The sequence below is a fragment of the Syngnathus acus genome, chromosome 8 (genome assembly GCF_901709675.1).
Source record: "Syngnathus acus chromosome 8, fSynAcu1.2, whole genome shotgun sequence".
Lineage (NCBI taxonomy): Eukaryota > Metazoa > Chordata > Actinopteri > Syngnathiformes > Syngnathidae > Syngnathus > Syngnathus acus.
Window position 1 is genome coordinate 9,160,112 of NC_051093.1, and position 20,941 is coordinate 9,181,052.

The 20,941-nt window shown below is 43.9% G+C and overlaps 3 protein-coding genes across 3 annotated transcripts in view; all 3 read right to left on the reverse strand.

The window, feature by feature from the left end:
• Nucleotides 1–621: 621 nt before the first annotated feature.
• On the reverse strand, nt 622–7,112 carry scaf1 (SR-related CTD-associated factor 1). Its single transcript, XM_037255811.1, has 6 exons — nt 6,926–7,112; nt 2,840–6,258; nt 2,617–2,699; nt 2,216–2,518; nt 1,986–2,114; nt 622–1,742 (listed from the first exon to the last, which is right to left on the reverse strand). The coding sequence occupies exons 2-6, from the start codon at nt 6,186–6,188 to the stop codon at nt 1,593–1,595; spliced, it is 4,014 nt and encodes a 1,337-aa protein (XP_037111706.1). The 5' UTR covers nt 6,189–6,258; nt 6,926–7,112; the 3' UTR covers nt 622–1,592.
• A 676-nt stretch (nt 7,113–7,788) lies between these two features.
• On the reverse strand, nt 7,789–18,357 carry abcc1 (ATP-binding cassette, sub-family C (CFTR/MRP), member 1). Its single transcript, XM_037255810.1, has 31 exons — nt 18,210–18,357; nt 17,358–17,534; nt 17,131–17,259; nt 16,726–16,863; nt 16,504–16,629; nt 16,028–16,089; nt 15,672–15,803; nt 15,328–15,564; nt 15,072–15,249; nt 14,832–14,993; nt 14,668–14,760; nt 14,379–14,582; nt 14,148–14,294; nt 13,966–14,053; nt 13,801–13,870; nt 13,583–13,709; nt 13,297–13,473; nt 13,042–13,209; nt 12,763–12,937; nt 12,632–12,698; nt 12,352–12,478; nt 12,037–12,241; nt 11,637–11,947; nt 11,345–11,544; nt 11,124–11,250; nt 10,909–11,010; nt 10,650–10,796; nt 10,178–10,336; nt 9,859–10,025; nt 9,573–9,767; nt 7,789–9,432 (listed from the first exon to the last, which is right to left on the reverse strand). The coding sequence occupies exons 1-31, from the start codon at nt 18,270–18,272 to the stop codon at nt 9,324–9,326; spliced, it is 4,569 nt and encodes a 1,522-aa protein (XP_037111705.1). The 5' UTR covers nt 18,273–18,357; the 3' UTR covers nt 7,789–9,323.
• A 497-nt stretch (nt 18,358–18,854) lies between these two features.
• The window catches only part of LOC119125536 (serine-aspartate repeat-containing protein F), a 4,373-nt gene continuing 2,286 nt past the window's right edge, over nt 18,855–20,941 (reverse strand). The window contains exons 2-6 of the mRNA XM_037256131.1: nt 20,069–20,400; nt 19,785–19,853; nt 19,535–19,586; nt 19,232–19,268; nt 18,855–19,132 (exon numbers count right to left, since the gene is read on the reverse strand). Of these exons, the coding sequence (XP_037112026.1) occupies nt 19,090–19,132; nt 19,232–19,268; nt 19,535–19,586; nt 19,785–19,853; nt 20,069–20,400 (533 nt within the window). The 3' untranslated portion in view covers nt 18,855–19,089. The remainder of the gene's footprint in view (nt 19,133–19,231; nt 19,269–19,534; nt 19,587–19,784; nt 19,854–20,068; nt 20,401–20,941) is intronic.

Genomic DNA, 20,941 nt, shown 5'->3' on the forward strand with positions numbered 1-20,941 from the left:
GACTTCAACGACGAGCTCCAGCTGGATTTAGCAGGTCCTGAATTTGATATTGGGAGCATCAACTGGATGGAGGTGTGGCAAGTGGCAAGTGATGCTGAGGGGCATCCAGCTGCTGTGACGGTCAACACCGCTTCCGGGTTGGGCGTCGGCATGGCAATCGGCATGGCGATCGGCTCCGTTCTAACGTGTTTGTTTGTTTTAGTGCTGGCTTGCCACCGGTTGTTGTCCGCTTTTCAGAAGAGATGTATCAAATAATGTCACGGTACGATATTTTCACAGCATTGAGGCGCTTGTGTGGAAAATGGCGTGGCGGTCGTAAGAAGACACTTTCATTGAAAACAAATGTTCTCTTCTGAAGCGTATATAAACGTGACTTTTTGCAACTGATGTGACATTGCTACTTCATTATATCTACATTGTTTGTTTTATGTGCACTTAACATGGTGAAGGGCAGAGTAATGAAGCCCCATTTATGAATGATTGATTGCGTCACGTATATCAAAAATTCAGCTACAATCACAAACTCAGTAATTTCTCATTTCGATAAAACAGTATGACAATCCAAAAGATGAGTGTCAACTGTATTTGAGGAAATACAATGAGTGTGTTTTCTGGTATGTATTGTATTGATTATTTAGCCTTTTATTGGCATGTACATGGGAGCCATTGAATCTTCTATACATGACCTGTTGTCTAAAGACCTATTTACAGTAAAAACATACAGATAAGATGCATAAAGAAGAGTCGACTAAACAACAGAAACATTAAAACAAAACAATGGATGTCCACAACAACCAAAGGCAGAGTAGTGCTAACTGTACATGTAAAGACTTTTGAGATTTGGGGGAAAATACACTCGAAAGACGATCATCTCCCACCTCCTCACATTTAAAAACAAGTTAAGAGTTTTTAGTCTTAGTCTAGTCTTCAGACTGAGATTTTTCAAAGACAGTGAATTTTGCTTGGTCACTTATTACAAAATTCTTTCGGCATTTTGTTTAGCGCAATGCATTCTGCTTCCCCATCATGCTCTTGGTAGAATCCTACAAAATGGACAATCGGATAGTTTTGGCGACAGCAGTTTGTGCAGGAAATGGAAAAACAAGCGTGATCGACAGAACGGGGGCACGGCTCTGGTTATAAAATATCGTTCGTGTATGTATATAATAGATAAATATTGATACATAGACATAGTTTAATTCTGCATCACTGATTTTATGATTATATTACATAATAGCACAGTTTTATTTATGTCACCATTAGTGTTCTGGACAGTTGCATTTTTATCGGTGTTTCTCCTTTGCTCTCATGATTGTTATCAATGTTTCCTGTTTCTGGTTTTGTTCGAGCTCATCTATTGGTTGCTGCTTGTGTCACGTGACAGCAAAGACCGGAAAGACTTCCGATAATATCAAACATGTTTGATATTGTCTTAAGGCCAAGACTAGGGGGGGGGAAAAAAAAAAAACGGACATAAAAGGTCAGCGATTACGCTAAACGATTGCGTTGACGGGAGCGCGTCGAGACTCCAGAGAAACGCTAAAACACTTTCTTAAGATCTGAGAGTGAAAAGAGTTAGGCTAGATCAAATTTTAAAAAGTCCCACCCTGCTCCTTGTCATCCTTCTCTTCTTCGTCCATTTTGCGTCCGTGTTTTCGGAAGTACTTGTAGCGCTGGACGTACAGCTTCACAAGGTTGCTGACCTTGACCGGGTTGATTTCTCCAGTGCGGCTGTGGCAGATCTGAAACGATAAGAGCAGCAGAAATGGCTTGATTCCGTTCAAAGATTTTCCCGCACGACAATTTAGATGTCCAACAATCGATCGGTTGACAACAAATGGACTATCAAAAGAATGGATGGATAGTTATTTCTGATCATGGACGAATGGCTTCGAGCATTTCATTGAGTGCAGTCCGTCCGTCCACTCGAAACCTTGTATGTCCTGAAAAATGGAATCCAAAGGTGTATTTGATGTGCGTCTAACCTTGTGAACAGCTTTTCTGAGGATATCTTTGTATTCATCCTTGTTGATGTCTTTGCGCTGATAGTAAGGTTTGATAGCGAGCTTCACCTCTTCCACTGCCCTCTCCTGGGTGTGGAGCTTCTTCAGGTACTGTACATTTCATCAAAATGTAGATAGACTGATTTCAAGAATTCAAGGAATAAAATCATCATCTATTTTTCCCTCGTGACAGGGCCATGAATCAACGTTACCTTGTCAGGGTCTTTACTTTCATTGTCCCAAAAAGCGTCTCCGGAATTCCCTGTGAATCCTGGCAGCCCAACAGGCATGACAGGTGGGGGTGTCTGTGCGCATCCGCCACCGAGATTGGGGTGCAGGTGAGAGGGCGGAGTTTTGGTGCAACCCACTAACGGCAGAGAGCTTTGAAGGATGAACTGTGCAGGGCTCAATGCGGGCGGCGGGGGTAAGGTGGGAGGGGGAGGAGGGATCTGGGAGGAGGTCAAGGAGGCAGCTGATGGAGCCTGAGACTGACTCTGGTTTGCTTGCGAGAGGATCTGCATTGAAGACAGAAGACCCGTAAGAAAAGAGGCATCGAATCAAATCCTATTATATTGCTGAAATACTTTGGATCGTTTTTTTTTCTTCCTCTCACCTGGCTGGTCGCTTGGATGAATTCTTGTGCTTTCGCTCTGCTGGCAATATTTGCCTCCTCCATTTTGAAGAGTAGTGCAGTTACTAAGAGGATCATTGATTTAAAAAAAAAAAAAAGGATTTCTGGTTATTTTATGCAAACAGCAATGTGTTGTGTGGCTACATTGTACTTAGCCAAATAAAAAATCAATCTCAGATGGCAAACTTCTGCTGTCAAAACTCACATGCAAGAACCCCTCCAGTGGTGCAGTCCACCCCTGTCTGGAGACTCCATGGGAGGACGGGAGCTGCCGGAGGAGGCGGCGGAGGGGGAGGAGGCTTGCTGGCGGACGACGAGGACACCGAGGAGGAAGAGGGGTCTGACGAAGACAGAGAGAGGGAACCGAGAACGCCCCCGGCCGATGACGAAGGCGAAGGAGGCGAGGCGGCCGATTTGGGCGCGCTGTCGGAAGCGGGCTGCAAGGTGGTGGGTGTGGAGCCTTGGGGCGCCGACGGGCTGGGCGGGCTGGACGGCGGAAGAGCGGGGCTGGTCTGAGTTGGGCAGTCGTCGGCGAGGAAAGAAGGTTCCGGGGTCTTGCAGCTACTGTCCACCGTCTGAGAGTCCGGTGAAGACTCCCTGGTGTCCCGCAAGGGAGCCGTGGAAGGCGGGGGTGTACGGGGTGGTGGGGAGGAAGGCGGGAGCACACTGGTAAAGGAGGACGAGGTGGAAGACGATGACGAACAAGGAGCAGGGCCCGCTTGGCCAGCGTGGGGACTGACGGGCTTGCTTCCATCTTCAGCAGTGGAGAGAACCTCTTGCGAGGCTCCGCTCCAGCCTTCGGATGTGACTTTTGACTGGCTTCCGTCTCCGCTGGCCACGTCTGACACGCCGGCTTTTTCCCTAACTTTCTTGACCAAGCGACGACGACGCTTGTTTGCCAATGTTGATGAAGGGGAAGGGGTAGAGGAGGAAGTGGACGTGATGGAGCCAGGCTTAGTCTTCTTTGATTTCATTCCCACGGTCAAAGGGGGTGGCGGTGCTGCTCGGGCGCTTCGCTTGCCCATACTTGCCAGATCTTTATGGCGGACTCCGACTGACATCGGCTCAGTGCAAGGTTTGAGAAACGGCGATCTGCTCTCGTTATCTCGACAGAAGACTACAGCGATGGAACCACCCACCACGGAGCCTCCCGAAGCTCCTCCTGTACCTCCAGGACCAAGGAGGTCCATACCCAGCTTACCAGAGCCAATTGAGGTCCCGGTGGTGCTACTCACACCCTCACGCACCAACACAGACACTTTGGACTGAAGTTTGCTTTTGCGAGCGCTGCTCTCTTTCTTGGATTTGCCGGAACGTCCCAAAGCTTTTTTGACGTCTTTGTCCCACACTTTGTCTTTCCCTACCTTCCTGGTTGTCTTGCCTGTTGTTGGGGCAGGAGCAGAATCGGACGTGACTGACAAAGAAGCTTGGCATTTGCTTTTGGTTTTAGTAGACGAGAAGGACGACGACGACGACTGAGTCAATTTCTTTGACGTGCGAGCTTTCTTTTTTGGGTGACGCCGCTCGGTCTTTGAGGCCGTTTTCGATTTGGGACTGGGGACAGGTGGGTCCGGGGGCAAGGCTGCTGGAGGTGTATCTTCCAAGGACGGGTAGTCCGAGTCCAAAGCCTCGCCGTCTAAAGACAACATGTCGATCTCTAATTTATCCCGATAGCCGTCTGACTCGTATCGGTGATACCGCGGTGACTGCGATCGGCTATGACAAGTTCGCCGGTCCATCTCCTCTCCGCCCGAGTGCCATCTTCTCTTCTTGTTCCTTTTGTGGGGCACGTCTACGTCCTGTACAATCCGACGCGGAGAGGCTTGAGTGAGTATAGGAGAGCCAGGTACCGTGGTGGTGGTTGTGGTGGTGGTGACCGTGATGGTTCGCTTAATAGCAAAGAGGTCAGAACCATTAAGGTCCTGAATAGATGGGGGGACAACAGGACGCCCGTCGCGGCGACGTTCCCTCTCCCGCTCTCTTTCGGCCTCCTCTCTTCTCTCCCTGCTTCTTCTCGGCCGCTTTGAGACGTCCCGCTCTCCACTGCTTGAACGGAAGAGTCCCTTTCCTTTCCGCTCATCCTTTCTTGGTCGATCGCTTTCGTGCCTTCTCTGGGCGACGGTGTGGCTTTGCTCGCTCTCTCTGTGTCGATCTCGTTCATTCTTTCGATCTCTGTCTTGGTCTCTACCTCTGTCGCGGTCCCTTTCTTTATCTCGCTCCCGCTCTCGATGGCGTTCCACAGAAGGGCTAGAGAAGGAGGGTCTGCCGTGGTTGTCTCGTCGGGAGGAGCTGTGCGATTGTGATGTCTCGGGGCTATTGCGATGTGTTTTCTTTCTCTTCTGACTACTACTTCTGCTGCTTCTTCTACTTTTCCCCTCCTTATCGGTCTTGTCCCCGGGCTTCTTGTCTCGGCTCCTTTCTCCATCTCCCTCCTTGTCTTTCCTTCGTTTCTTTCGCCTCTCGTCTTTCTCCAGAGCCTTTTTATCCTTGCTTCTCTGTCGGTTGTGCTCTTTGGAACCTTTGGAGGAATTGCGAGTGGCGTTTGCTTGCTCAGCGGTTGGTGCGAGAGCGGAAGAAGGTCTCAAGTCAGCAGGAGGAGAAGGGGGAAGCGGCAGCTGGGAAGGGAGTGGGGACGAACTCGGAAAGGCAAGATATCTTTCCTTCCTCCTGCTGACCAATTTCCTTCTGAGATCCTCCACTCCAACTACGGGCTCATCCTCCGTCTCCCTGTCCACCTCCCAGTTGCTATCGGCACACACAGACACGAAGCCATCCCCATCTAAAACGCGGAGGATGCGTTCTGGTTTCGGATCAAAAAAGGTGATCTTGGGAGAGTTCAGGGAGAGATTTTTCCCTGCCGTTCTCTTGCTGCCCACACCTCTCTCAATAGCCACAACAATCTCCCCCTCTTCAATCTCAGAGTGGTCCGAATCAGCCCGCTCTCTCTTAACTCGACTTTTGGTAGAGCTGTAGTCAACTCGTCTTCTATGAGGGAGTTGGGCAGCCGACGGAGGGCTGGGTGGGTCACTGAAAATGTCAGTGGAGTCTGGAGGCTCCTCTTCTTTCTCCTCATCAATTTCTCCTCCCGTTAGGTCTTCAGTTAGCTTGCCGCATTCATCGTCATCGTCATCTGACGCTGGCGAACCAGTCGGCTCAAACGGATCGTACTTCTCCCCTTCATCTTCCTCAGTCTTTCCCTCTTTTTCCCCCTCTGTCGGATGGAAAGGATCATATATCTCCTTTTGCTTACCTTCTTCAACACCTGACTGTGATAAACTGCGAGGGAAGGATTCTGCAAAGGTGGCTTTGGATGTAGAAGACACCCTCACCAGTTCGGACCCACAAGTCTGACCTTTAACATGGTTCTGAAAAATTGCCGAGTTAGCGCAGGGAGAGGATGATGTCGATGAGGGTGAAGACTGATCAGATGATGGAGATGATCGAGACAAGGAGGGTGAGCGACGAGGGGGGCTTCTGACAATCTCTCTTTTGGCGGTGGGTGAGCAGGAGGCGGCAAGCCTCCTTTTCAGGCCCGATGCTGACGTCAGGTCCATGGGTCAGGACAGCTGGATGTATAAAGGTTGGTTAGCTGGACCTAGGGGTTGGAACCGGAAGGAAAGGCACCTGACAGAGAGGAGAGAGACAGATGCAGTCTTGATGTAAATTTGCTCAAGTGAAGAGCGACAACAGAATTTGACAGACAAAGACCAGCACCATCTTATTTGTATTCAGACACTTGGTTTCTTTTAACCTTTTATTCTCGATTTAGTTTTCTCTTGAACATTTGCTATGTACGTTGGGAGAAAACTGCTACAGGCGGCGGCACCTTCAGTTACGTCATGACACCACTGTCTCGCCATCCATCCATCCATCCATCCATCCATCCATCACACAGTATCATGTGTGTCCTTTCCGTTATTAATATTGATAATATAGATATTACAATTAGTGCGAGTGCACAACGTTTCGGTTTCTAGTGTCAATAACATTACAAGAGGGCTGAGACCATTATGTTGTCGGCTTCTTTTTCATTGATAAACCAGACAGCGGCGGTTTCTATTCCACGATTGGCATTGATCGTTATGGTTACGGATAGTGGTGGAAAATGGTCAGGGATGCTTCAGCGTTACTTACAGTCAGTCTTGGTCTTTATCGCCAAAAGGAATTAACACGTTTTGAAAAGTTATCTATGTGGAATTTAACCGCACAACCAAGTGGTCACCTAGCGAAGCTAAATTAGCGGAGGCTACCTAGCCAAATGTAGCAACTATGGGTAGTGTGCGCAAATTACCTCAAGTCTTGTTACGGCCAGTTGACGGTTTCAACGGGCGCAATGCACATAGCTGAAGATCTTTTTTTATCACATGAGATTTGACGGAAAACAAATCAGAGACAATCAAAGACTGGTTTTATGCGTTTTACGAACGCAACAGCAGCTCAATTCCATCAATCTCCGCCATTTTCCACTCCCTCAAGCGCATGACAAAGGATTGTGGGAAACGTAGTTTTCCAAAAACAGATTCTAGCGAATCAAAGTCTTGGTAACAATATATGATGAGCATTATAGGACACTTTATAAATCATCGGACATATTAAGATGTTTTTAGTCAAATTGTATGACACGACTGGCACTAACAAATGACGATTTTAGTGAAAATTATTTTTTTTTAATTACAAATGAGATATAAATAGGCTGAAATGGTTAAATTGAGAAAATGAAAATATTTGATATTTCAGATGAGTCATTTGATTACATTTGTATTATTTTATTGGGAAATTTCTTTTGGAATAATGAGTTTAAAAAGTGTATATAAACTGTATTTATTTAAAACGGATGACATATGTATAAACAAATGCAAAAAAACATATTCTGCCTTGATAAACAAAACAAACTTTCTTTAATCTCCACACTTACAATCAAGAGGAAGAAAACAACCAAATGATTGCAAACAGAACCTTGATTTTGACGAGTGACAAATAACAAAACACAAATACACGACAAGAACACCCAGATGTTGACAATGCCATTTGCATTCTCGGTTCTATGATGAATTTTGTCACCCTTGGAGAAGCTTTGCCCAATCTAAGTTCACTGACAACAACAAAAACGTCTTGGTGAATCAACCAAGGTGACTATTGGCTATTTTAGACAACAGACTTTCACATACACTCTCATATAAAAAAATAGACAATATGGTGTATAAGGCTCTAATCTGTGAGGACTCCGAACTCGCCTAAGAGACAGTCTGAGCATTAGGCAGGCACATAGCCTTACTGTTTTCCTTCAAGAAATTCAAATCACAAAACGCCATTATAGCTAACAAAAAATAAATGTATTTAATACCACTGCAATCTGCTGCTGTTGTCAGTACTGAACTCCATAGGCACAAGTAGATGTTTTGTCTTTTTTTTTCTCTTTAATATACTTGCCATATTGAAATTTTTTTTTTTTTTCTTACACACTTGGGAAGGTTTTCAATGTACACAAAATTGCTCCCAACACACAAATACATGTCTTTTCTTTTTTTTTTCCTTGGTATTTTGAGTCGACGAAAACTCAGTAGTTTAGCAACAAATAAAGCGATGCACCTTTGCTAAAATACTTGGACTTGAAAAACATGAGTGCAGATGCAAAGAAAACATGTCAGCGTAAAATTTCAATCCTATGAGTCGGTCAGACTCCTGGAGTTGCCATTTTGTCAAAGAACCAATGACTCATATCAAAGTACTTCAGCTCCACAAGAGCATAAAATAATCTACTTAAATATTTGCTATTAACATTAGCTTAAAGCTGCTGGAAAGAGAACACAAATAAATAATGCAACAGGTAAAGTGACAGTTAACTGGAATCTGTCCGACAGATCCGTTGAATTTGTGCGTACAAGGTTCAATATTTATTGTATAACCCACCACAGTCTGTACCATTAGTTAATGACTAGCAGATGATTCTGACCAATCAGCTGCCACACCACCAGTCTGAAAAGAAAAACACTACCCTGTCTATCCTGATGAACATTCAAAAGAGCAAAAAAAATAAAAAATTGCCTTCACAAATATAACACATCAGCAAAGCTAAAAACTGGCTTTATGAGTGGTTTTAATAGTTCCTTGTATTTCAGAGTATAGGTTTTTTTTCAATCCAGTCCTTTAATCAATGATCTATTGTCCACCAGCCAAACGTTTGTTGAAAAAAAATTCAAGTTTGCTGAAAATAGTTATGTCCCTCTGAAATAATGCATGGAACTTGGCGTAAACAACTCAACCCTAACTTCTTATCTCTCAAATCACCACAAATTGGAACCCTGGATTAAAATCCTTTGGTATTTGAGGAAGCCTATCTCGACAAAGCCCACCTCATCACCGTATTTGAGTGTGATGATGAGACTGCCCCCCCAAGTCTTTTGAAAGCACAGGTGTCAAAAAGGGCTACATAAATAAGTGCGCCCCGGCCCCCTTCCCAGGACCCCCTAAAGCTATGGCATGAACAAAAAGAAGCATATTTGTTTGCAAAAGGCAGTTAACTAGTAGTTCAACTATGATGGAAGATTGGTAGGCATGTAAAAACCAAGACCGTTGTTTATACCAACATCCTTGCTTGGCTTGTAAATCACGGGAACTGCTGTTGCCAATTCTGGTCTCACCCTCACAGCAGGAAGCAAAGTAGCTTGGAGGACTATTGTGACAAAGCTTCAGGCCAGCCCTGAATCCTTGGCCATCTTGTAGAAGGATCCCCTTTGAGCTAGGAGATTAGCTGGGGAATCAAACTCGACCATTTCTCCTTTCTCCAAAACCAGCACCCTAAATGAAAAAGAATACTAGCTCAACTCTCAGCACGTAGCAACACTCGAGGGCGTGCATAATAATAATTGAATATGGAACATACTTAATGTATCAGACAACCTGTAGTGTCATGGAAATTCTAGGGCGGTAAATGATACCTTGTGTAATCCATGATGGTGTTGAGGCGATGAGCGATAGTAAGGACGGTACAGCCCTCAAACTGAGAACGGATGGTGGTCTGGATCAGGGTGTCGGTCTCCATGTCCACAGCGGCTGTGGCCTCATCTAAAACAAGGATCTTGGTCTTTCGCAACAATGCTCGAGCCAAGCATAGGAGTTGACGCTGGCCCACGCTAGATGAAAAACACACATTTTCTTTTCTTTTTCCAAATACCACAATTAAAAAAAGTGTGTCGTGTCAAAAGATGGAAATGAGGTTCTTACCTGAGGTTCTCTCCCCCTTCACTACACTCATGGTTAAGCTTGTCTGGCAGGCCTGATACAAAGTTCTTGAGATGAGACAACTCCAAAGACCTCCATAGGTCTTCATCAGAGTAGCTTTCAAAAGGATCTAAGTTCATCCTCAGAGTGCCTGAAAACAACACTGGATCCTGAGAGGAGAAAAAGAGGTACAGTGCATTGTGGATGGCATAAAAAAAAAAACACAGCTCAAGTGACTCTGTGCACTTTGGTTTGTGTCACTCTTTCTCAAATGAGACTTGAAAAGCAAGGACAAAGATCTGTTCTGCTGACAAGCACCGACCTGGGGTATTATGGTTATTCTGGAGCGGAGATCATGAAGGCCAAGTTCAGCAATGTTTACCCCATCAATGAAAATTTGACCCTCTGCTGCCTCGATGATCCTGAACAGGCCCAATGTGAGGGATGACTTGCCGGCTCCTGTGCGCCCGACAATCCCCACCTTGGGGAAAGATTTTGTCGAAAAGATGAGTCAAGATGATCACAATTTAAGTTAATTAATGTACATAAATATAACACTATTAGGGAAATTATTGAGATTAAAAAGGGGCTTTTATTGTATTTGTATTTATTCATCCATCCATCATTTTTTACACATAAAATCCCCTTAATAAAATAATAATAAAATAAATCATTCATAAAAAACACCCTAAATGCTATACATTTAGAAGCTGTGGATGTCTCGGGTCATTGCCATGAAATGAAATTCTTGCACAACATAATCCAAAATGTAAAAAAAAAAAAAAAAGGCAGACCTTCTCTCCTCCCGAAATGTTGACTGTGACGTTGCGGATGGCCAGGTCCAGATCGTGACGGTATCGTAGACCGAAACCTCTGAATTCTATGCGGCCTTCAGTGGGCCACCCAGGGGCAAGGCTGGAGGACTCGTGCTTCCACTCAGCCTAGGATGCATATTCAAATTAGCATCAGAGTGACTCCAAATCAAGACTAGAAATATGCAAACAATGCATTTTGTCCCGTTCCAAAGTCCTTCTGAAACAGCGTGTACTGTACCTCTTTTTCTGTCTCACTGTACTCTTTCACTCTCTCCACTGCAACTATGTTTGTTTCCACATCAGAGGACATCCTCACCAGCCAGGTCAGAGAGGCTGTCAGCTGCACATGAGACAGGATAACCAGGTGAGCCGATTCAATGGGATCATTGATTCTGTCTGTGCCCTAATTGACATGACACATCTGAAAGAATCATTTGAAGAGAGGAAGTTTACCTGAAGGGCATAGGAGATTGCTAAACCCATGATACCCGGACTAAGGTTCTCTCTGGCTATGACGGCAAACAAAGCAGCGGAAGACACAATGCAGTTGCCGACAAACTCCAGTCGAATCGCCAGCCATCTGCAAAAATGACACAAAATGAATTGGATGCACTTAAGGCGATCATCTATTTTTATCATCTAGCAACGACACAATAAATGCCATTCCAACCAACCTGTTTGCTACTATGCCAGGGTAGTAGGCCTTCTGGTTATGGTCAACCCTCTGATCGCTCTCTCGTATGAAGCGTTCTTGTTCACCGAAAGCTCTGATGACGGACGTGCCCAGCAGCGTTTCGTTAAAGTGGGTATAGATAGGCGAACGGCTGACAGACTCCAGGCGCTTCAACTGGCGGGATGACGCCACGTAAAATCTCTGAACAAAGAGCACATCATCCATTCAACTCAAAACGATATAGAAATGCGGAAGTTAATGTGAAATGGAGATCGTGACCAGGAAAAACTAACCTGTACAAAAAAGTAGAGCAGACCAAGGAAGGGAATGATAATTGCCACAAACGGCGTGGCGATGAGGATGATAATACAGGCGCCCATCACATTGAACATGGAGCCCATGAACATTTTAAGAATGCTGGGGATCACCGTGTCAATGGTGTCTATCTCCTTGGCAAAGCGGTTTACAAGGTTACCGCTGGGGGTTCGCTCAAAGAAAGATATAGGGGAGCGAAGGACATCGTAGAGCATGGACTGATGAAGATAGCGAGATGCCAGGATGCCCCCAATGGACATGGACAAAGAGTAGCCAAAGACGGCCACACCTACAACACAACAATTCCAAAAATATATTTTGATCTTTGATTTCAATGTGATCAACATTCCACACAGATAAAGAAAATACTCGACGTACCCTGGGACAGGCCAAGAGCACCATATACCCCCAATCTCAGTTGTCTTTTAGGCTGAGTGCCATTGACGACTGGATCATCAGTCCAGAGACTGAGCCAGTAATTAGAGAGCAGAGAAAGCAGGTTATGTGCAAAAAACAGCACAACAGCAATGGCGGATAGTACACCAATGGCTTTAAAATAGGCCCAGAACACAGACAGCTTGACCTGTGGCATAAAAAAAAAAGAAAGAAAAAAAAGAGTAGATTTGTCTCATGGTTGGGCAACCAAACTTTGAGCAATGCTCTGTTACGCATTGATGTTGTTTGTCAACCCACCCGTCCTGTGCTGGCCTTGTCAGCCTCTGTTAGTTTGCCTGCATCCGCTTCCTTGGCCTTTTTGCCGAGCTCCTCTTTTTCCTTGCCCGACTGGGATAGGTTGCTTGTACTGCTGTTTTGACCAGGCCTTAAAATAAAAATAAAAAAGTTCCGTTTCAATGACTGCAGTATGGCGTTGGATCTTTTGAAATCTGTTTGGCGACAAAAGCGCTGGGACTTTTCATCCACCTCGTATTCTACGGTTATCCTAATCCTGCTAACAACTAGTGTTTATACTCACCCAGCAAGACCAGTTGCACTGCCATTCTCTATTCCTTTGGTTACTATTTTTGGCTTGGAGTCTAAATCTAAGGGGGGAAATAAACCAATGAAAAGAAATTTACAACACTCTAAACAGTCAGTGTATCTCACCATTGTTGTCTCCGTGGTCAACCCCAGCGTATGTATGCAGAAACTCAGAAAAGGCCCCCTCAGTAGCCATGAGTTGCTGGTAGGAACCAATTTCGGTTATTTCCCCATTCACCATGACCAGGATCAGGTCAACCTGAGGCAGGTAACTTAGCCCGTGAGTCACCAGCAAACGGGTCTGCATACGTCCACATACGGAACATTTCAGAAAGAATATTACCATCGGATGATTAGGTCAGGGTTATCACTTAGATGCCATTTAAAACAAATACACACACACACCTTTTCCTTCAGCAAGCCCTGCGGACCAATCACGTGCTCAAATATATGTTTTCCTACATGAGCATCAACAGCAGAGAGAGGGTCGTCCAGCAGGTAGACCATCCGGTCACAGTAGACAGCCCTTGCGAGGCTCACCCTGTGCTTTTGACCACCGGATAGATTGACACCCTGCACATAGAGGGGGGAAAAAAGGGACAGTCACTGGCTAGTTTCTATTTGTTCCAATTTCCAGATAATCCCGATGTGAAGCAATACCTTTTCTCCAATCTCTGTGGAATCTCCAGCAGGCAGGATCTCAAGGTCAGGCTGAAGCGCACATGCCGTCACGACACGCTGATACCAGGCTTCGCTCACATCCTGGCCAAATATGATGTTTTCCTTCAGTGTGGAATTCTGTATCCAGGCCTGCTGGGGAACATAGGCCACGGAACCCTGCAGGAAATTAGGATTTGACTTGGACTGTATGGTAACGTGGCAAATAAAGGTACTGTACTGCATGATGTAAAGCTCAGTATGCTTTTACAGTAGTGCCCTTAAACACCTTGACAGCCAGACTTCCTTCAAGTTTGTCCATTTCTCCAAGCAGGGCTGACAGAAGAGAGGACTTTCCAGAACCCACCAGTCCTACAATGGCAACCAGCGAGCCATCTGGGATACACACGTTCAGCCTGCAAAGACACAGGAACAAATAAGGTCAAACTAGCAAACGGTCAAATCAATCAAAGTGTCAAACAAAGACCAAACGATTGGGATCCTTACATTTTGAGCGTCGGTGATTCTGTTTTGGACCAGCTGAAAACTCCATTCACTATGGATATACTGTTTGAGGCTGGGGTAAAAAAGACAAAATGGACAACAAAAGTATGTCAAATTTACCAGTGGTTCAGTAAAAAATACAAAAAGTGGGAGGAAATAAAAACTCACAGCCAACTACTGCTCTGCGGTCAACACTGTCTTCCTGCAGCTCCTCGTGTGATAGAAACACTCTCAGACGCTTCAAGGAGACGCTCGCCTTAAGATAGTAAAGTGTTTGAACTACTTTCCGACCGTGCGATATATTCAAATGTCTAAAGTCATGTTTGTTTTGAGTTGATTTCAACACTGACCTGCACCATGCTGCTGATGACCATCGGCAGCATGTTGAGAGGAAAACGCAAGATGTTGAAGAGTGCCAGAGAAACAAAAGCCTTCTGGGCATCAAGCACATTTTTTTCATCGACCAGCACATATACTGCAAAGGTAGACAGGGCAACCTGCAAATAAAGAAAGAAAGAAAGAATTGATGATAAATATGTAAGGTGCCTTGAGAAAGCTGAAGATTCCTCTTAAAACCTCACCAAAAAGGGTGCGCAAACCCAGGTGAAGGTAGACATAGCACCAAGGTAGGCAGCCTTCTTCAGTACCCGCAGCTCGCTCTCACGGATATCTGATACTTTTCCCTTGAAAGCAAGCTCCCAGGCGTAGAGCTTCAACACCTTGATACCATTCAGCATCTCATTCATCAGCTTAATGCGACTGTCTTTACTCTTCATCTGCGCTACCTGCGTAAGCCATCATCAATAGCGAGAAGCTTAAAACACATGTGACCAAGTTAGGAGGTCATTAATGAGAGTGAAAATATCTCACCTGGTAGGTTTTGGTTTTCATGGCAATGAAAGCATTAATTGGAACCATGAGAACCATAACCGCCACTCCGGCCAGAACGGACGGGCCGAGGTTCTGCGCAAGAGTGAAGTATTCACAATTTACAAAAGGGCTTTACAAGAGTGAAATGAACTGTCGATTCTTACCTGCCACAGAAAGTAAAGGGCTAACACCACTTGCAAGGGGGCAGACCATACCATGTTGATATAAGCGATCAGGTCCATGAAGCGCTGAGCGTCCACCGACATCAAATTGACGATTTCTCCAACTGTGGACGTGCGGCGGGCCGCGCTGCTGATAACCAAGGCCTGGACGAGCCGAGACGCAGACCGAGGTTTGAGCGAACGCGCTGGTTTGAAAAGTCGATTTTGAGTCAAGGTACGCACCTTCCTATAGACTGCTCCGACAATGGCAGTGCGCAGGCGCATGCCTGTGATGAAGCAGATGTGAAAGTACCTCTGCAGGATAAGTGACTGCACACAGGTACAGAGGAAGAGCAGACATGTGTAGAAGTAGCCATGCCAGTAGGGGGCGCTGGAGTTGTTCACAAAGTTGATCAGAAGCCTGGAGACAGACAATCAAGAGATAAGAATGGCCATTTTAATTACTCTTGTCATTGGAGTTATTTGAACGTTATTTTACCGGAGGATCTCAGGCCCGACAAACATGAGGATGTCTTGTATGAACTTGTAGATGCACGAGACGAGGAAGTACGGCCCAAAGGCCAGGCACAGAGCGCACAGCAGGGAGGGCTCCTTCCTTTTTGTGTTTTTAACGAGTAGGATTTCAGACTCCTCCTCTGCAGCTTGATTCTCCTTGTTTCCAGGGTTATGGGCCCGCCTGGGAGAGTAGAATGTCTTCTGTTCTGTTCTGGAAACACCAAGAAAGGTAGACAGCTTCTATTAACATCCAAGTTTGAGGTGAAACTTTTCTCGACTGCAAAAAGTCTATGAAGAAAAAATGTCATCTTTGTTCTGACCCCTGACCTTTTTCCTTTTTGACAATCTGTCTTCCAACGTTGAACCAGCTTTGGTACCACTTTTTGTGAACGGTCCTCAGGGTTCAGAGACCACAAGTCTTTCTCCTCTAGGGGATGCTTGTAGCCACTCATCATCATCCTGGTAGGAAACATTCGGTTCAATCAAAATCAGATGGTTCATAAAAACAATTGCAGGCATGTAATCGGAGACGACCAAAAGGGAAAAGTCACTGAGTGCATTGGCACAACTATTTCCAGTGTAACATCAAATGGAATGAAATGACACATGTATAAATAATGATACTTGATGGCAGAAAACTCCAATTCCCTTTTATATACTGCAATGAATGAAATGGAAAATACCTGGTGATCCACCAGAATGTTATTTTGGAAAGGAAAGAAGCTCCGGGCTCAGGGCAAGGATTCTAGCAATACCAAAACAACATCAGTTAGATCCAATAAAAAAAAAAAGGACATTGTTAGAAGAAAAGTAGGCAGATCATTATTATCGTTAATAGCACAGCGTTTATGCTAGCGTCGAACGGCTAGGAACACTTTTTGTCGAAGAATTCTCTTTGTGACTATCGGCACCCTCACACTTTCACAATCACATCCATGTTTGAGAATTGTGCTCGTGAGGATTTGGTCAGAGACTTTGGTTTGGGTGGAGGGCGGATTAAGGGAAGTGAGACTGCTTAAAAATCATGTAAGCAGTATTAACATGGCAAAAACCCTGTTTAAGAGCATTTCTGCACTTTTTTACTCTTACTAATAGAAACAGAGTTGAATGGTGACTCTACCACTGTCACATTAGCGTTATTATCAGAGAACAGACTTACTAAATCTTTGATAACTTGGGAGAAGAGTGGAGGCTGATCTGACAAGCAGGACAAAATCAGCGAAATCAGCAGCAAGGTGTAGTACACAAAGAAGGTGGTGTACCTCCACACGCATATTGTCGATGGCTAGAAGGAAGAATACGTTCTTAATTTGTGATCCATGTTAAATGTATATTGTGGGAAAATATAGATCATCATTTGCTGCACTCGTGACACACTGACCTGGTCCAGGGCTTGGAGGATTTTGGACCGGAAGGTGATTGTGGCACAAAGCAAGGCCAGCAGCCAGAAAAACAGCAACACTCCTGATGACTGTACACCTTTCAGTCGCTCATACTGAATCACCAGGGTGGCCAGCAACTGGAGCACACAGAGAAATATGTATGTCAGGACAATCCCTCACTAACTGTAAAAATACATATTTGGGCTGTTGCTCATTTATAGTAAGAACTCAAAGTTTCATTACCCTCAAGGTATTGTATTCAGACTAGCATACCAATCCTGAAAACTGAATCAATTGTCCATGAAACATATGCAAGGTGCTTTTTGACCCTTGAGTTGCCACGCAAGACCTCCCAACTGGAAGATTTTCTCAGACACATATATATATAGGAGCAATTCCCTCACCATGGTGAAGCCCAGTATGGTTGGACTGACAAGGTGGACAGGTGCAGGAACTTTACTGCCATAACTTCTTTCCCAGAAAGAATAGAAAACATCTGCCCAGCAGATAATCCACAGAAGAAAGCCAAAAGCCTGCAGACAGACGAACACGTACCATCATTCTATCTTTCCGATGCTTCAAATTACAAAACAGAAAAGATGAGTACACAAGTATGTAATGTATGACTCACAGTTTTGGCTTTGTTCAGGTGATTCATGCATATGTAACCTTGATTGTGGCTACGAAGGTAAATGAGGTAGAAGGGGACACACAGCCAGAGGTAGACACATGGCAGCCACACCAGGACAGTGTTCTGGAAGCACTGAGTAAAGTCTGGGTTTGTAGTATTCCATGAGCGGTCCCAATCCTGGTTGAGGCAAAAGAGAGATGATATTGTTTTGCTTCATGTAAAAACACAATGAGCAGTTTCACACTGTGTGTGTGTGTGTGTGTGTGTGTAGAGATTTGGTTTCAGAGTGTTTGTTGTTCTCAGATCCATGTTCTGCAAGAAATCAAGCAAGGAGGAGCTACGTGATGGTCATGGCCACACCTTCTCACTCCACTGGGCCACTCTCTTGAATAGTTTGGGCTCGGATTTAAGGGGTGAATGCAACCAGCCATGACGGCTGTTTAATAAGGTCCACTGAAGCGGCAGCTCTTTCTTGCTTCTCAGTGCATAGCATACACTAGAAGATTTCAAGCACCTCTCCGCTGCTTGTTCGGTCGTGTCTGCTTGTTTACAAAACGACATTATGAAATGCTCTTTGGGTAGCGTTATGTAAATTTACCTGGCGGTTAGTTTCCCCAAGATTCACGAGAGTACATGTAAAGCCAGACACACTTATTTTAATTACAAAACCTTTGTTGATTAACCGGTTATTTGAGCGACACTGGTAAACGGGATTAACAACTATGTAGGTAGCATCGAATAAGGAAAACTCACTGATTAAGCTAGCATGTGCAACCGGTGGCTAGCAAAACAGAGCCACCGGCATAAACAAACGGTGAACAAAGTCAAACCACGGGAGAAAAACGAACTCACCCAGAACCGATCGGAACCTTCAGGGCTACAGAATCTGTCAAGCCCCATTTGCTGGGACGTCATGGAAGAGAAGTCGTAAAAATGAGTTTGGAGTAATGCTTTCGTAACTTGTGTCCCTTCAGGCTTCACATGCGAAGCGGAAGGTTGCCGCCTCTCTTCTTTAGTGCGTGACGGTAACAGGAACACACTCTTTAAATAACAATGCTGCCCTCTGCTGTACAGGAAACGCAATAACATTTCAGAAAAAAGAACATTTTCAGCGTTTTTAACATTATTTCTCGATGTATAACGTGTTTAGCCACCAGGAAAATGTATTGGTGGGGTTCAAGCACCTAAAAATAATTCTAGAGCTAAAATTTATTTTTATTTGTTAGAGGCTGAGCCGTCTCCACTTATGGACTTTAACAAAGGCATTGCAGTGTCAATACTGTCAAAAAATTAATGTCTTCAACACTCAGGTTGTTTTAGATGTCATGTATCACTTGTTATATCATGTCTTGTGCAAATGGAATTAAAGATATTATAATTTCTTGAAAAATAATCAATTAAAAAATGACAAATTGTGGTTCAGGATTCTTTTTTTAAACTCAAGAAACAGGCATGGACACTTCATATTATATTTCAAAGTAATAAATAGAACACCAATCAATGAAAATGTACCCACTTTTTATTCCACACATTTATTTAACTTTGAGTGGCACAAACAATTTAATGTTTGTCAACAGCAGGGCTTTCCCCAGCATATATAATATCATAATGACACATAAATATATTATTACTTTCACAATTTCTATTGAGACGCCAGAGAGGTTCCCAAGTTAGTAGCCCCCACAAGAAAGAAAATCAAGAAGTGAAAGTGGGAATATTAGATTGGCATCTCTCAGTTGTTGTCATCATCGTTGTCAAAGACATCGGCAACAGTCCTGTGGATTTAGACACAGACAATAGTTTCCACACAATGACGAATACGATTTGAAAAGTAGTTCATCGCATTTTATTATTAACAGCCAGCAATAACTTACGTGTAGATTGACCCAGTCACTTTGTCAAGGAATCCCCCTGGAGGAAACAGAATAATTTGTGTCTTCATTAACACCATATTACTTTCTTCCTATGGCTAATGGTATATACTAATTTGTATTCCAAAACACTGCAGCAGTATATTTTTTGACTCACTGTACAATTACAGAAAAAGTCAAATGTATTGTAACTTTAATGCAACAGATCTGGTGGGTTGTATTTTTCTATTTATCCGCCAAACATTTAATAATTGAAATATTCTCTTTATTCTCTTGAGAAACTTGGTTGCTTCTATAGTCACTCACCGGGTTGGCAAAGAGTTTGACATGCAGGACACACATGGCAGAAATTGCACATCTGTGGAAAAAAGAAGAATGAACAAAATCAACAGTTAGCCTCCAATGTCGAGCTGTCGGAGTTCATTTGAAATATATTTATTTTGGTATTGCAGTGGGTCCATACAGAAGACAGAGGGTCAAAGAGCTATTTGAGAATTCATACAGAACAATAACGAGTATCAAGACTGCTGATTGTAAGCGACCATAAGTGTCTCACCTTGCAGTCATCACAATGTGCCGACTTGTCTCCTTCTTCACAAGGACATTTATCACAGCTGTCACAGTGCTGAAAGGAGATGACGTGCCAAAATAAGCCACATATCATATTACATTATCTATAGAGCAGGGACGGACGGGGAAGTTCAATGCTGGGGTGGACCACAATTTTTCATCAGAATGTTGCCAACCCGATGTATTTTATTTTTGGACAGATAATGCCATTGTTAATTGTTTTATTAAAATTGTTGCCAGAGTATTTGTTTAATTGTGTAGCAGATTTACCTCGCAGAATTCGCAGTATGCACAGAACGATCCTTTGTGATATTTGCCGTTGTCATCATCATCATCATCATCATCATCTTTGTTGTCATCGTCATCATCGTCATCATCATCATCATCATCATCTTTGTTGTCGTCATCATCATCATCGTCATCATCATCTTTGTTGTCGTCATCGTCATCATCGTCATCATCATTGTCGTCGTCGTCATCATCATCGTCGTCATCATCATCATCATCATCGTCGTCATCATCATCGTCGTCGTCATCATCATCGTCGTCATCATCATCGTCGTCGTCATCATCATCATTGTCGTCATCATCATCGTCATCATCTGCAAATATGTTCAACATACAGTACACAAACTTCACAGGTTTCCACTACATCTGAAATATATTGCATTCATGTTGAAAGATTATGTCCATGGCTATAAAATGAGATTGTGTTGCATTATCTGATCCAAGTGTCTATGTGCAAAATGTTTCATAACTAATGCACTTTCTATTTTTACAGCAGTTGGCTCATCGATATTGTATAATTACAGGTAAGAGCTTCAAAATCTAGCAATGTCATAGTTGTACCAGGTTTAATATTAATCTGTCTTTTTTTTTTTAAATAGTGCACTTATTAGTGTATTCCACTTGCAGCAGGTATTTTCAACAATGTACACAACTCACCTTGCATTTTTCCCTTGAGTCCCTTGATTATAATAATTTCCAATGCAGTGTAAAGCAAGTATAAAATAATTTCTTATGTATAATTAAAACGGTCACTACTCCTAGTTTCACAGTAAGAAAAAACAGGCCTGGTGATGCTATATTCAGACTAAACACATTATTTTGAGTGCTATTAATAGACTTCTTTTAGTCATGGTT